Source organism: Narcine bancroftii, chromosome 8 (genome assembly GCF_036971445.1).
Source record: "Narcine bancroftii isolate sNarBan1 chromosome 8, sNarBan1.hap1, whole genome shotgun sequence".
In the NCBI taxonomy this organism is placed as follows: domain Eukaryota; kingdom Metazoa; phylum Chordata; class Chondrichthyes; order Torpediniformes; family Narcinidae; genus Narcine; species Narcine bancroftii.
The window spans coordinates 83,476,166-83,492,348 of record NC_091476.1 but is presented as its reverse complement, the minus strand read 5'-3'; the positions used below and the strand labels follow the sequence as shown (position 1 = coordinate 83,492,348).

General features: G+C 48.2%; 2 protein-coding genes across 15 annotated transcripts in view; one reads left to right on the top strand and one right to left on the bottom strand.

The window, feature by feature from the left end:
• tmem45b (transmembrane protein 45B) overlaps positions 1–6,400 on the top strand; it is a 64,593-nt gene extending 58,193 nt beyond the window's left edge. For 9 of the 10 annotated variants that reach the window (XM_069894387.1, XM_069894384.1, XM_069894383.1 and 6 more), the window contains 3 exons: positions 187–371; positions 1,036–1,181; positions 1,559–6,400. In XM_069894387.1, the coding sequence (XP_069750488.1) occupies positions 187–371; positions 1,036–1,181; positions 1,559–1,673 (446 nt within the window). In that variant the 3' untranslated portion in view covers positions 1,674–6,400. Of the gene's footprint in view, positions 1–186; positions 372–1,035; positions 1,182–1,558 lie in introns of those variants that run through there. The other variant, XR_011343247.1, reaches the window with a different exon arrangement.
• A 1,892-nt stretch (positions 6,401–8,292) lies between these two features.
• The window catches only part of nfrkb (nuclear factor related to kappaB binding protein), a 164,885-nt gene continuing 156,994 nt past the window's right edge, over positions 8,293–16,183 (bottom strand). For 3 of the 5 annotated variants that reach the window (XM_069894375.1, XM_069894376.1, XM_069894377.1), the window contains exons 24-25: positions 11,053–11,188; positions 8,293–8,581 (exon numbers count right to left, since the gene is read on the bottom strand). In XM_069894375.1, the coding sequence (XP_069750476.1) occupies positions 8,298–8,581; positions 11,053–11,188 (420 nt within the window). In that variant the 3' untranslated portion in view covers positions 8,293–8,297. Of the gene's footprint in view, positions 8,582–11,052; positions 11,189–14,945; positions 15,053–16,183 lie in introns of all 5 variants that reach the window. The other 2 variants (XM_069894378.1, XM_069894379.1) reach the window with 1 other exon arrangement.

Sequence of the window (16,183 nt, the reverse complement as noted above, 5' to 3'; positions counted from 1 at the left end):
CAATTTGTACTTACGAATGTAGCATTGTCCTCAGTCTGTGTGCCAGCCCCACACATTGACTGACCTCGTTTGGTCTTCAATACGGCATTCCTTTTGGGCCAGTTCCACGTTAAATCTTGTCTGGTGATGCATCTGCGGCAACGTTTGTGGCAACAGGAGGGGGCAACGTGTGTGTCTTTTCTGCAGGTTTTCTATTTTACTTCCATGTCCACAACCGCCCTCCCCTGGACCTGCACATCCACTCACTCCTGCTCACTGCTGTGTTTGGAGGCTCCTTCATCATAATGATTGAGGTCTTTGTGAGAGATAACATCACACTAGAGCTGTTCAGGACCAGCCTCGCAATCCTGCAGGGAACGTGGTTCTGGCAGGTGAGCTGTTCAACCACATCTTGAGTCAGCAGTGAATGATAATGCCAAGCCCTCTGGAAGTGGAGGGCAGCGGGGTGGGGCAGGAGAGGGGATGAGTGGAGTTTAATGGGGGGTGAAGTTTAAAGAGGGGGTGAGTGGAGCTTAATGAGGGGTAAGCGGAGTTTAACGAGGGGGTGAGTGGAGCTTAATGGGGTGAGCAGAGTTTAATGAGGGGGTGAGTGGAGCTTAATGGGGATGAGTGGAGTTTAACAAGGGGGTGAGTGGAGCTTAATGGGAGGGTGAGCGGAGTTTAACGAGGGGGTGAGTGGAGCTTAATGGGGGTGAGCAGAGTTTAACGAGGGGGTGAGTGGAGCTTAATGGGAGGGTGAGCGGAGTTTAACGAGGGGGTGAGTGGAGTTTAACAGGGTGGTCGGTGTGAGTGAATTTTAATGAGCGGTCAGTGTGAGTGGAGTTTAATGGGGAGGTTGATGTGAGTGAGTGAATTTTAATGAGCGGTCAGTGTGTGTGGAGTTTAACAGGGGAGTGTAGTTTAACGGGAAGGTTGGTGTGAGTGTGTGGAGTTTAATGGCAATAGCTGGTTAATTTGGAGATGTAGTCTCCATTCCAGGGTTTCAATGGAGCTGAATTTAGTCAGGTAACATTTGTGGTGGGTTGTCTCTTTCAGATTGGCATTGTCCTTTATCCTCTCAATGGAGGTGCGGAATGGGATGAAGTTGACCATGGGAATATAATGTTCATCACTCTCTGTTTCTGCTGGCATTTTGCTGCAGCAATCAGTATCGTGGCCATCAACTACATCCTCATGTACTGGTGAGTTGGCGCTTCACCAGTTGTGATATCAAACTGGGCCCTGAGTTGTATATATTATCACAGGTCACCCGAGAAAGAAAATACCTTTAATAAATGCAGTTGAAAATGAAATCCCGTGACCAAGGAATGGTGTCAGAAACTCTGGGACACTCCTTCATCAGTGGCTGCTAATTTCTCTCAAACACCACTGAAAGAGAAGCTCGCTGTCTCCGCAACATGGATTGGGCCAATACTGGTCACGGATTCCCACAGATTAATGCACTGAGCACGGGTGCGGAGAATTGCTCTGGTTATAACAGCATTGTGGAGGGTGGGCACACGCTAGGTTCCTCTCAGTTCTGGATGTCTCTTGCTGAAACAAGGCCTTTCCTTTGCAGGCTCGTGCAGATCAGATCGAAGAGAGCTAGTGACCTGGAGATGAAACAGCTGAGGAGCTCTGAGAACTCATTGCTGAATGGTTCTGACATGGAAGAACATGAAGTTTCAGACTGACCAACAGCTTTTGCATTTCAGTGCTGAGAAGTTGATGATTTTTGACTAATTCTTCTGAATTGTCTTACATAAATTTCAAACACACTGTGAAAAGCAGATTGGGTTCATAATTAAAGCAGCAATCTTTCAGCAGGGAACAGGCAGATTCTAGATAGAGCAACTCCTTATTTCAATCTTCAAGCTTAAGAATAAAATGACAGGAGAATACACAGATAGATGACATCTCTTCCATCAAGTAATCAACCCAAACATGGAATCTGCATTAAACAAGAATTGCTTGTAACTGCTTTGCATACCAACCAGGAGAATGCAAATCTTGAACTGAAGGTAAGCTCCATCTCAGCCTGTGCACTGGTCTAAATAGTCCACTCACCACCAGCAGATCTGCTTCACATCCTCAATGACATATCCCTTCTTTTTAAGCAATAACGTGTGGTTCTAGTTCCAACTTAAAACTTCAAGATTTGGAAAGGCAAGGACTGATTTGGTACAGTTAGTCGAACTTTGTGTTAGGGATATTATGTCCCACAAATTTGAATGGATGTTTTGAAGTTACAGGGCAGGCAGAGATATTCTTCACAAGATCTTTCTCAAGATTCCATGGGGTCGGCTGGTTGGTCAGGTGAGAGATCTCTGGCATCCAGGGTGAGCTGGATAATTGGTTCAAAGACAGAGGCTGGTAGTGAAGGGCTATTTTCAGAGTGGAGGCCTGTCACCAGTGGTTGTCACAGGGATGGATCAGCGCTAATCGACTGCTGTATGTCATCCACATTCATCATTTCAAAGAGCATGTAGATGGCATAATTGGTAAGTTTGCAAATGGCACCTCCATTGGTGGTGCCGTGAACAATGTTATTTCGGTCCACCAGATGTCAATTGACTGGGAGACTGGGCAATGGAGTGGCAGATGGAATTTAACTCAGACAAGGGGCAGCGCTGCTGGTGTAGCGGTTAGCACAATACTGTTACAGCGCCAGCAATCGGGCCCAGGGTTCGAATCCTGTGCTGTCTGTAAGGAGTTTGTACGTTCTCCCCGTGTCTGCGCGGGTTTTCCCCGGGGGCTTCAGTTTCCTCCCACCATTCAAAACAAACTGGGGTGTTGGTTAATTGGATGTAATTGGGCAGCACGGACTTGAGAGACAAAATGGTCTGTTACCGCACTATATGTCTAAATTTAAATATAAACATTTAAAATTTACATTAAAAAATTTAAAGTGCGAAGTAATGCATTTTGGGAAGTTAATTTAGGACAGAGTCACACAGTGTGAAACAGGCCCTTCGGCCCAACTTTCCCATATAGGCCATGATCCGATAAATGGCGGTGCTGGCTCAACGGGCCAATTGGCCTACTCCAGCACCTATTGTCTATTGTCCCACCTGTCTGCATTTGGCCCATATCCATCTAACCTCATCCAATCCATTTATCCTTCCAGTTTTTTCTTAGACATTGCAACAGTACCTGCCTCAACCACCTCCTCTGGCAGCTTGATCCAGACATCCTCCACTGTGTAAAAAAAACGTTCGCTCTCAGGTTTAAGAAGGCAAATGATTGTTGGCCATCATTATTGTTCACGAGCCATGAGAAGATGTGGCATCTTTAAAAGTCCTTAGTTAGATGCTATGCAATATTGTGTTCAGTGCTGATCACCTCATTACAGGAAGGATGTGGACGGTGCAAAGGAGATTACAAGGTGACTGTCTGGATTGGAGTGCACGTCTTATGCAGATATGTTGGGTGAACTTGGACTTTTCTCTTTGGAATGATGGGGGATGAGGGGGTGACCAGATATTGGCATATGATGATGATGGGGCATAGTTTTAAGGTGCTTGGGAGTAAGTACGGGGCAGATGTAAGAAGTAGGTTTTTCACACAGAGAGTGGTGGGTGCATGGAAAGTGCTGCCAGCTACAGTAATGGTGCAGGCAGGGATCTCTGAAGAGGTGATTAGATAGGTTTATGAAATGAGAAAAATAGAGGGTTAATTCTAGGCAGTTGTGGGCTGTAGGGATCTGGGAAGTGTAGTAGAGTGCTGTAGATTTCGATGTTCCTGTTAAATCTCTCCCCCTTCCCACCCCTCACCTTAAACCCATGTCTTCTGGTTACCAATTCCTCTACACGGGGAAAGTACTCTTTACGTTCATGATTACCCCTCATCCTCCAAGGAATAAAATCCCTGCTCAACCTCTCCCTGTAGCTCAGGTCCCCGAGTCCTGGTAACATCCTCGTCAATCTTCTCTGCACCCGTCTCCAGGTTGACAACATCTTTCCTGTAGCACAGTGACCAAAACTGAACACAAAACTCCAAAAAGGGCCTCGCCAATGTCTTGTACAACTGCAACGTGACCTCCCAACTTCTGCACACAATACTCTGACTGATGAAGGCCAATGTGCAGGAGGTAATTTACAATGTGCCAAAAATGTTTTTTGACCACCTTATCTACCTGTGCTGCCACTCTCATAGTTCTGTTGACCTGTACACATCAATCCCTCTGCTCTACAACACTTCCCAGATCCCTACTGTGTATATACTACCCACATTAAACCTCCCAAAATAAAACATTTTTTTGTGTTAAGCTCCATCAACCTGCCCACCTAATCAAGATTCTGCTGCAATCTTTGCCCACTGTCTTCACGATCTACAATACCAGACACATACGAATCATTGAAACTTGGAGTTACTGCCCACACATGGGATTGGTCTGGATGGGCAGCAAGCTGGTGGTGGGCCCAAGGGCCTGTTGTTATGTGGCGCATCAACTCCAATACCACCCACAAGATCCCATCACTCACCACACGAGGCAATTTCCAATGCCCAATTATCCCAGCAACTCACATTGCTTTGGGAAGTCAGGGAACCAGAGCAGCCCTGCCACAGGGAGAATATGCAGGCTCCACACAGGCTGTACCTGGGGTCAGGATTGAAGCTGCATACTGGAGTCAAGAGCTCGTGGCATTGTTAGCTGCTCCACTGCACCCATTCTGGGATGGCAGACTGTGGGAAGACCAAACTTACACAAAGTTGACAAGCCTGGGACTACACTCATGGACCTTGGGCAACATTACAAGGTCGAGGAGTGCAAGACTGCTTGCCTTCCCACTGGAGTGCTCTGTGTTCAGGAGTTGGACTTCCTTCAAACTGACATTCCTACCCACTTAACCATGGTAACTTTGAAGTGCTTGCTTGGCTGGTTGGAACAGTTCAACCAGTTTCACATCCTGTTCAGCAGGGTGAATTGCAGCCCAGGTTTACACAGCAATCCAAAGCAGAAGCTCCATCTGCAGCCTCCACAAACTGATCAGGGTGTGAGAGCAGAGGGTTGTTGAAGGAGAAGTAGTGCAGATAAACGAGCTGGAACTGCATTTAAAAAAAAATAGTGGGCAGCACGAGTGGTGTAGCGGTTAGCCAACGCCTGCAATCAGGACTTGAGTTCGAATCCTGCGCCATCTGTAAGGAGTTTGTATGTTCTTCCCGTGTCTGCGTGAGTTTCCCCTAGGGGCATGTTTCCTCCTACTGCTCGAAACGTACCGGGGGTGTAGGTTAATTGGGTGCAAATTGGGCAGCATGGTCTCATGGGCCGAAATGGCCTGTTACCATGCTCTATGTCTAAATTTAAACATTTAACTATTCCCAAAATGTTCTTCCACTGAAACTGATCTCCTGGCTGGGCTCCATTCCTGACTCAATGTCTTGTGTAGTTCCTTTTTGGTTGGAATATTGACTCACTGATTCAAGAAACCCCCTGGGTGCACTTAACAAATCCTGTCTCATCTAAGCCTCTGGCATTAAGGACATCCCAGTCAATATTAGGAATTAGAATATTCTGCTAAGACAAAAGTAACTTTTTGTAATCTGTCTACTTATCCGATCCTCCACCTCCCAGTAGCTATTGGGAGGTCCATGGTACATCTCCATCAGGGTGATGGCACCTTTCTTATCTGATTTCTACCCCTGTGGCTTCAGTAGCTACACTCACCATTAGGTCGCCACTGAGTGCAGTAAACACACTCCCTGATTCACAATGTAATGCCTCCAGCTCTTTTACCTCAAGTTTACATTTGACCTCACCTGGGTATGGATGTCAGTGTAGGAAGAGTTAGGGGAAATAAAATGGCTGAGAACTGGGTGTTCCAGCTTGGACCCACTGTTCAGTGAAGTGGTCACCCAATCTGCCTCTGATCTCACCAACGTAGAGGAGGCCACACTAGGTACACAGACGATCAGGTCAGACGATGTGCAGGGAAAGCTCAGCCTCACCTGGAAAGTGTGTTTGTGGTCTTGGATGGAGGTGAGGTGGGGGGGTGGGAGAGATATAGGGACAAGTTTTACACCTCCTGCAATTGGACAGGGAAGTGCAATGGGGGGTGGGGGGAGGGAGGGAGGATGAGTGCGGAGGGAAGAGGAAAATGGAGAGTCACAAAGTAGGGAGGTGACCTGGCTGGTGGTGGGATCATGCTGAAGTTGGAAAAGTCAGAGGTTGAGGCATCAAATGCAGAGAGTGGGGGGGGGGGGGGGGGGAAGGTGGAGTGAGGACCAAGGGAACTCTCTCCTTGTTTGGTTGAGCTTTTCGAGCAAGTGTATTATCATTATACACAGAGATTTGAATTCCTTCCTGCCCAGTATTTTTGGGCACAGACCCCATGTTTGCATTCTGTTTAGTTTTAAATTTTCATCAATTTTTTCTTGCTGTCAATTAACGTGTACAATAAAGAGAAAATTAAACCACAAAGGATTGGCTGAGGTGACCTCTTGTGTATATTAGCAAGAAACTCACTGTAGTTTGGTCTAAAGATTCTGTGGAATGTTCACCTGCTGCACTGAATTATAATTTTATTTGGAAGAATATGGATGACAACAGTTTAATAGTGTTGTCTTGGAACAGATTTGGAATACTCAAATGGTTTATATGTCCAGACCCTCACTTCCTTCCAGCTTACAAAACACTGACATACTCCATGTACTCCTGGTACTGGACCAGAATGAACAGCATTTAAACTCATCAGTCTGATCAGATTGTGCTTGACGGAAAGGTGAACTGCTCTCCCTTCAGCCTCACTGAATGCATAGGCTTGCTCTTTGGAATTATGTATATAGTCAGAGGAACTTGAGGACGAGGGGAACCCTCTCTCCATTCTGTCAGAAAGGCATGGGATAATGGCAAATGGGCGGGAAATGGGAGAAGATTCGGGTGAGGACTGCATTGATAGGAGTGGAGAGAGGAAACATGCTTACCGAAGGAGGACATCTCAGAATATAAAGCCTCGTCACGAGAACAGATGCTGTGGCAATGAAGAACTGAGGGAAGGGGACTGCATCCTTACAAGAGACTGGGTGGGAAGAGGTGTAGTTCAGGTAATGTCGGCAGATTGTCTGTCTCCTGCGGTGAGGACAGAGAGCTCGCTTCTGGAGATGAACCAAGTGAATATGAGGGCAAGGTGGAAGGTGGCTGCAAGGTGGGTAAAGTCAACAAACTCATCATGGGTTTAGAATGCAGCATGAATATAGTTGATGTAGTGGAGAGTTGGGGAGCATTTACCTGCACAGGCTTGCAGCATGGATTGCTCCACATAGCCAGTGAAATGGCTGGGACCCATGACAGTGGAGAAAGTGGGATGAGCCAAAGGTGATGTTGTGGGTGAGTACCAGTTCTGTCAGTAAAAACACAGAAATGCTGGAGGGACTCAGTGGCCTCGCAGTGTCCATGGAGGTAAAGGTTTATTACCGACGTTTCAGGCCTGAGCCCTTCTGCAAGGTACTACTCAAACCCTAGCCAGAAACTCGCCCGGGACCACCCGAAGATATATTTGCACAAGTGAAGTGTCACTTTTTTTCTTGCACTCACTGCAACTCTATTTATCTATCCTTTTGTATTTAATATCTCTTTCTCTTGTTCATTTAATTGAAATTATTGTAGTTGGTGTGTCTAAATGCACCTGTTTAGCAAGAATTTCAGTGCATCTGGATGCTGTACTTGTGTATAGGACAATAACTCCATTACTCTTTTCACCATTTTCAGAGCCTCCAAAGGGGCAACCAGGTGCCAACTAACCAGATTTATACAGCTGCAATATGACCTCCTGGCTTTTATATTCAAAGCCCTGACCGTCAAAGGCAAGCATGGCATACACCTTCTTTTCCCCTGTGCTGCCACTTTCGGAGCGATGGATGCACCTTATTGCTCCTAAGGGTCCTGCATTTACTCTCCTTTTACATTTGACCTCCACAAGTGCCACACTTGACTTGTCTGGATTAAACTCCACCTGCTACTTCTCCACCCAGATTTCTGACTGACCTGTAATCCTGCTGTGCCCTGAGGCTATCTTCTTCACAGATTCACAGCCCCACCAATTTATACACCAGGCTTTGCTCACAGAGGATCCCAGAGGATCTGCACCAGCCTGCTGCTTCTCAGGGAGGAAGCATCACATGGGTTCAGCTGGTTAAGATCCCTCCTGATGGTAAAGTTCAATTCATCAGGTTCACCACTCAGCATGAGGAGCTCTTGGCCAGGAACATTACAGGTGCACCAGAGATTGAAGCACCTTCTAGCTTATGCAACAAGCCAACAATCTGTGGGCCTATTGCAGTAGCCCTGTCAGTCAGAAAGGACTCCTCCTACGATGCAATCACTCAGTTTTATTGGATTTCCTGTACAGGTTCATCTTCAAGAGTTGAAACACAACACAATTGAGTTGGTACATGATTGGGACTCCCAGCATTGGCCACAAAGCACAGTGGAAGATGTAGATAATAAATAAGATGATGTCTGACGCTGTTGGTCCAATGCTCACTAGTCCTGTGGCTGTTTCACTGATGGTGCAGTCGTGACAACGACAGTCGAGACGGGTTTGGTGGAGCTGATGGATGTTCCTTGGTGAAGCTGTTGTGAGGGAAGATGTTGGATCCTCACCTGTGAACAAGAAGAGAGGCAGAAGAATGGGAGACCTGGGCTGTTACTGCAGCACCTGAGAAAACATCCTGAAATACTGCATGTTTAGAAGTGATTAAGTGCACATCACTGCCTGGACCACAGGACTGGGCAATCCTGTTCTCTCATGTGGTAACTCAATGAGAAACGAACCACAGTTACCCATGCCTGCCCCCGACGTGACAAATCCTGCAGCCCCATGTTCCTGTTATTCCCATCAGGCTTTCCTCAGCCCACTATTAACCCCCAGCTTGGCTCCCAGGGCTTTTCAACCCTTGGTCTCCTGGTCACACAGCCATTGCCAACTCTCCCACACCTTTCCTCAATGGAGAGCAACACAGGCAATAGGATTGGGATCAGCCCAGTGGGGATCAGATGGGGCTAGCGGTACAAGATTGAGGAGTGAAAACCCTATACATGGTGCACAAGGAGAACAGAACAGTAAGGACAGGCTCTTCAGCCTAACATGTTCTATCGACTGATATAAACATCCACAACAATCTAATCCTTCCCTCCCTTATAACCATAATCCTTCATGTGCCTGTCTCAGTCTTTTGAACACACCTGTTGTACCAGCCTCCACCACAACCCCCAGCAATGCATTTCTGGCACCCACGCTGTTGGGAGATCCTCTATCATCCTAATCCTAACCCTAACCTCCAACATCTCCTTTAAACTTTCCCCCATCAACCACCCACTGGGAGGCCCAGTTCACAAAAGCAACCTGCATTCACTAACAACATGTTTGATGGACAGCGTCGCCAGCTCTGTTGCTCCCTCTGACCTGCTGGACGTTCCTGGCATTTTTAATTTTGTTCATCAGTCTCAGTGACTGCTGAACATCTTGGGGCTGCATGTCCCCAGGACAGGGCTGCATATCCCCAGTGCTAACAGGGCCGCATGTCCCCAGTATTTCCGGGGCCATATGTCCCCAGTGTTAACTGGGCCGCATGTCCCCAGTGTTAACGGGGCCGCGTGTCCCCAGTGTTAACGGGGCGCATGTCCCCAGCGTTAACGGGGCCGCGTGTCCCCAGCATTAACGGGACCCCGTGTGCCCAGTGTTAACTGGGCCGCGTGTCCCCAGAGTTAACTGGGCCACGTGTCCCCAGTGTTAACTGGGCCACGTGTCCCCAGTGTTAACTGGGCCGCGTGTCCCCAGAGTTAATTGGGCCGCGTGTCCCCGGTATTAACTGGGCCGCGTGTCCCCAGTGTTAACTGGGCTGCGTGTCCCCAGTGTTAACTGGGCCGCATGTCCCCTGAGTTAAATGGGCTGCATTTCCCCAAGTTGGGACATGATGTTGATTACAATGTTATCTCTTCCGTCCAGTCTCCCATCTCCCGCTCACTCACACTCCCATTGCACCCACTTCCTCTTTTCCATAGTGTGGAAACAGGCCCTTCAGGCCACAGGCTCTGTACTGACCAGAGAAATCAATTTTCCAGCATGTGGTTGGTGCCTATTCCTCGGCTTCCACTACTCAACCCCCCCCTCTCTCTCTCCCCTCCCCATTCACCTGCAGGCCGAGCCATTTTCCCACTCCCTATTTCAGGTTCTCTCACCTTTCCTGTTCATTGCTCCCACTTTCTCTGTCTTTGCATTTCCTGATCTTTTCCTCGAGGATTTTCACATTCTTCCTCTCTCCCACTTTTTCTTTCTCCCCGCTGTCCCCTTCCTGCTCTCTGGTTCCCTCTCTGACCCCAGTGCCCTTTCTTAACTCATTCACCTGCATTCCTCACCCTCATCCTTCTCTCCCTCCCTTTCCCCCACAGTATCCTACCCATCCCATCCCACACCCCACCCCTCCCCCCCACTGCTTGTCTTCCACTCAGACTCCTTCTCTGTTTCCTGCTCTCCCCAACCTACCCAGCATCCCCACTCTCCCCCCCCCCCCCAACCCACCCTCCCTGGATCCCCCAACTCTCTCTGCACCCTCTCTATCCTCCTCTCCCCAAGAACCCTCCCCCTCCCATCCCAGAATCTATCTGCTCACCCTCCCCATATCCCCCCATTTTCCGCACAGGCCTCCACCTCTATGGATGCCCAACTTTTCTTGCAGCCTCCCTCCACCCTCCTCACCTTTGCGTCCTCTTTTGACCCACCCCACAGCCCCCACCCTCCGTGGAATCCCCAACCCTCTCCATCCTCCTCACCCATGGTACCCTTCCCCCTCCCATCCCAGTGTCCACTTGCTCACCCTCCCCACACCCCCCCCACCTTCCACACAACCCTCCCCACGGATCCCCAACTCTCCACACAGTCCCCCTCCACCCTCTTCACTTTCGCACCCTTACCCTCAATCCACCCTCTCCACAGCCCCCACTCTCCCTGCAAACTCCACCATTTCCCCCACCTTCTTTGACCCTCCCCCAACCCGATACCCTCCTCCTATCCTCCCCGTAGCCCCCCCACACCCTTCCGCAGCCTCCCTCCCATGTCACCACTCTCCCAGTACCTGTGTGGCCTGTCCCTGTTGTTGGAGCTGCTGCAGTTGCTGGGCTGTGACAAAGCTGACAGGTTTGCTCCCCGCAATCAGTTTTGTCCCTGCAGGCATTGTCGTGAGAATAATGTTCCTCCCAAGCCCACTGATACTAGAGAAAGAGAAATTAATCATAAACCAATACAAACAGATGGAATACACATCTGCTCACTGTGGCAGTTCTGCAGGAGGTTCCCGAACGGAAACAGGACTGGTGTTGCCCTCACGAGGCTGCCCGTCCTCCTCACTGAGTTTCAGGGCTCCTGACCCTTCATTCTGGACTGCTTTTAAAGCAGTGGTGGGTGAAAACCATGCCCAGGAGTCAGCAGTGTGTCGGCATTTCTCTAAAATGTTTTCCCTCATCCAACAAGTCTGTCCTCTCACTTAATGTCTTTCACGACTGACTTGCGTTACACCACCTCAGTAACACAACACTGCCAACGACAGCCCCAGCTCGCCATGGGTGAGGCAGCAGAGACTGACCATATCACAGGCTATGAGTGGATTTGGCATGCAAGGTGAAGGAAAATGTTGGCTGGCTTGGGAGAGAATTGGTCCCATTAAAACATCAACAGGACAGTCTTTGTGTGAAGCCACAGGACATGGGGGGTGGGATTTTAAATGAATATTTCTCACCAGCCTTTACTGTGGAGGTCATGGAAGCCAAGGGGTGAAGCAAGTGTGAGGTGTTGCAGTTTGTGCAGAGGAAATTGGGGGCTTGAGGGGAAATAATTCTTCAATTGGATGACATAGATTTCAGGGGAGAGAAGAGAGGACCTGAGAGGCACCTCATGGTATGGTCAGTAACTGGTGTCAGAGAAAACTATTGATGTGAGTATGATTACGATGCTGCGTGGGCATTTGGAAATATCAAATGAAGGGGTTCTGGACCAAATGTAGGAAAATGGGATGGTCAGGAGTTGGGCCGAAGGGCCTCTTCCTTGCTGCATGGCTCTCTGACTGGAGGGTGACTGAGGTGGAGCTTTTATTGAAGCAGGGTTGAGTTTAACGGTGGTGGGGAGTTACTGAGCGACAGGATCTCCCTACATTTGCAAAGGCTAGGACAGATAAGGGGGCGTCAGCATGGCTTCATGTGGGGCAAATGGAATTCGAGCTTTTTGAAGAGGTGACCAAAAGGATTGATGAGGGCAGAGCTATGAACATTACCTGCACTGTCCCACATGGTCTGGGATGTTAGATCACATGGGATCAAGGAGAAGCTAACCAATCAGATCCTGCTTGGAGGTAGATGACAGACGATGACTGTGGCGGGTTGCTTTTTCAGAATGGAGGCCTGTGATTCATGGTGTGTCACAGGGATTGGTGCTGGGTGCACTGTTGTTCAGTATGTGGGCAAAGGAATGGCAGATAGAATTAAACCCAGAAAAGTGTGATGTGAAACATTTAGGAAGTTAAATGAGGGCAGGATTTGCAGAGTAAATATTAAGGTGCTGGCAATTATTGTTGAACAGAGAGGTCTAGGGGACATGCATTGTTTCCTGAAAGTGGCAACTCAGGTGGACAGGGTGGTGAAGAAGGCAGTTGGCACACTGGCCGTCATCAACCATGGGTAGAGTGCAAGAGTTGGGATGTCTGTTACAAGATAAAACTGGGACTGTGCTAAGCAGTTCTGGTCATACACCAGAGGAAGAATGTGTTTAAATTAGTGAAGGTGTAGAAAAGATTCACAATGATGGGAAAGGAGGGATTGAATTACAGAGAGGCTGGATGGGCCTGCTTCATCTGGAACAAAGGAAGCAGTGGTATGAATTTATAGAGGTTTATGAAATCATGAGGGGCATTGAACATGGAACAATTCAGCACAGTACAGTCCATGATGTAAAACTACTCTGTATCAATCTCATCCTTCCCAACCTCACAGACCATAAATCTTTATTTTCCTTAGATCCCTGGGCGTGTCTAAATCTTTTAAATGTCCAAATTGTACCAACCCCCACCCCCAACTCTGGCAATACATTCCAGACACCCACTACTTTCTATGTAAAAAAAAACTGCCTCTGACATCTCCTTTGAACTTTTCTCCTTCTCTGAGAGGAGGGGAAAGAGAGGGCACAGATTTCCTCTGGTATTGGCTATTGCAGCCCTGAGATAGAGGTACTGGTTGTCCACCCTATTTAAGCCTCTCATATCATAATCCTATACATGGGGTTGTATGTTCTCCCTGTGTCTACGAGGGTTTTCCCTGGGGGCTCCGGTTTCCTCCCATTGTTCGAAACAGACCGGGGGGGGGGGGGGGGATGTTAGTTAATTGGGTGTAAATTGGCTTGTGGCCCAAAATGCCCTGTACGTCTAAATTTACACCTCTATTAAGTCAATTCCCATTCTTCATCTCTCCACAGAGGAAAAACCCCAGCTCGCCCAACCTTACTTCATAAAAAGTATTCTCTAATTCTCTCTTTACACACCCTCTCCAAAGCTTCTACATCTTCCTTGTAATGTGACCACAATTGAACAACAAAGAAAGGTCTTTCTGCCCAGCATAAGGGAGTCTAAAACTAGAGGGAACAGGCTTCAGGTGCAAGGGGAAAGATTTAAAGGGGCAGTGAGGAGCAAGTTTTTCCATACAGAGAGTGGTGGGCATTTCAAATGAGCTGCCAGAGGAGGAAGAAGGAGAAGAAGATGATGTGGAGACAGAAGGACATGAGCATATTCAGGCAATTAAGGTTAGATTCAATGGGCATCTTGGCTACCATGGGTGAGTTGGTTTTAAATAAATGTTTCTGTGCTGCATACCTCTATAGATCTGGTCTGGAAATGTTGAACCTGAACTCATTGGAGGAGAGGTTCCTGTTTTGTGCTGCCCTCTAAGGGAAAGCGTGCTTCTGCCTCAAAATGCCCACCACAATTTTGTGGCCCATTGTTCCAGACACTATGAAAAGCAATTTTGTCCCACCAAACCCCCCAAATAAGTTTAATCAGCTCCAAATCCTTCATTGAAGGAAACACAATCCCAGCCTCTGATTTAACCCAGTGGCAATGGATATTTCTGCAGGGTTTATTGTAACAGCAGGTTCATTCACTGGGATGAATGAACACAGAGTAGCTCAGCGCGTCCTGTAGAGTCCATCATTCATGGAGCAGAACTCTGCTCATTCACCCTGATGCGTACTCTGCAAATATGACCTTTAATTTTCTTTTACATTTAACAAATTAACTTTACATTTATTAAACTTAATATCCTATGGTTCCTAAAATTAATAAATATTAATTTTTCTGTGCTTAAATCTGACTAAATCTGCATACTTTCTGACCCCACGTCTGGTGCTCTGTCAATCTCTTGCAGTGGGAAATTGCCTATTTACATTGCAGAAGTGCCCTACACTGATCTGAGCCCTCAGTGAAGAAACATTCCTCACCCTGCATCGATCCCTGGGGCACCCAGTGAAGAAACATTCCTCACCCTGCATCGATCCCTGGGGCCCCCAGTGAAGAAACATTCCTCACCCTGCATCGATTCTTGGGGCCCCCAGTGAAGAAACATTCCTCACCCTGCATCGATCCTTGGGGCACCCAGTAAAGAAACATTCCTCACCCTGCATCGATCCCTGGGGCCCCCAGTGAAGAAACAAACCTCACCCTGCATCGATCCTTGGGGCCCCCAGTGAAGAAACATTCCTCACCCTGCATCGATCCCTGGGGCCCCCAGTGAAGAAACATTCCTCACCCAGTGAAGAAACATTCCTCACCCTGCATCGATCCTTGGGGCACCCAGTGAAGAAACATTCCTCACCCTGCATCGATCCCTAGGGCTCCCAGTGAAGAAACATTCCTCACCCTGCATCGATCCTTGGGGCACATGTTCACCGGAGCACTAACACTATGAACAAGGCATTCTTAAATTCACTTACTTTGCCCCAAGGTTGCCCTTGATTATTGGTCCTGCCATGACCCCCTTTCCTTTGAGAGGTTGGTTCAGTACTGACAAAGGTACGGTGATGGTGGCAGGCAGTTTGGTCTGCAGAAAGGATACAGAGATGAGTTATTAGTTCATGGTGTTATCCAGTCCAGAAACAGGCCCATCACCCCACCTTTTCTTTGAATTTGTATGCATCTACGCATGCATTTACCAGCACATGGTCAGATTCTCCCCCATAGTCATACACTGGATCTCCAGATATCAGCTCTGGTTAAAGCAGGCTGGTGGTAGCTACAATAGGATCATTATGTGATCAACAACTGATGCCAAAGAAGGGACTCGTTCGGATGTTCACTTTCTGATTCGCTTTCAAGACCGCAAATTACAAACCTCCAGTACCTTCTGGTGAAAAATTCTTCCCACAACTACATCTACCCACAAGTTACTGGTCCCTTTGTTCAGAAAAACAAGGCCAGTTTACCTACTCCACTTTTGCCCCAGTTCTCAACATTCTGTAAATGGGGGAGGCAGAGGAAAGAGATAGAAAGGAGGGGAGAGGGAAGGTGAAAGAAGGGAGGGGAGAGAGGGAAGGAGGGGAGAGAGGGAAGGAGAGGGGAGAAATGCCATGGTGAGGGTGAATGGGAGGAGGGAGAGAGGGATGAGAGATGGGGGAGTGATAGCGAGAAAGGGGGAGATAGAGAGAGGGGAGTAGAGTAGGGGGGAAGGGGTGAAAAGAGATAGGGAACGAGGGAAAAGAGGGGGAAAGGGGAAGGGGAAGTAGGAAAATAGGGGGAAAGAGGGGGAGGGAAAGGGTGGAAGATGGGGAGAGATGGGAGAGGAGAGAGAGGGAGAGAGGAAAAGGTGACGGGGAGAGAAGGGAGGAGAGAGGTGGGGTAAAGGAGAGAGAGAGAGAAGGGGTACAAAGGGGGAAGGGGAAACAGAGTGGGGAAGATGGAGAAAAAGTGGGGGAAGGGGAAAGGGGGAGGAAAAGGGGTGGGGGTAAGGATTAAGAGGAAGAGGATAAGAGGGGAGGAAAAAAGGGGGTAAAGAGAGGATAAAGGGGGAAAGGGGGAATGGGGGAAAGAGGAGGGAAAAGTTCCATTCTGCTGTCTGATGTCATTTCATTTCAACGTGGGCTGACTTCCACAATATAGCAAGTGCAATGAACTGCCAGGTATTGTAGACTGAAGAAAATAGAACCAATCTGTGCTCTTGATTACAGCTGTTTAT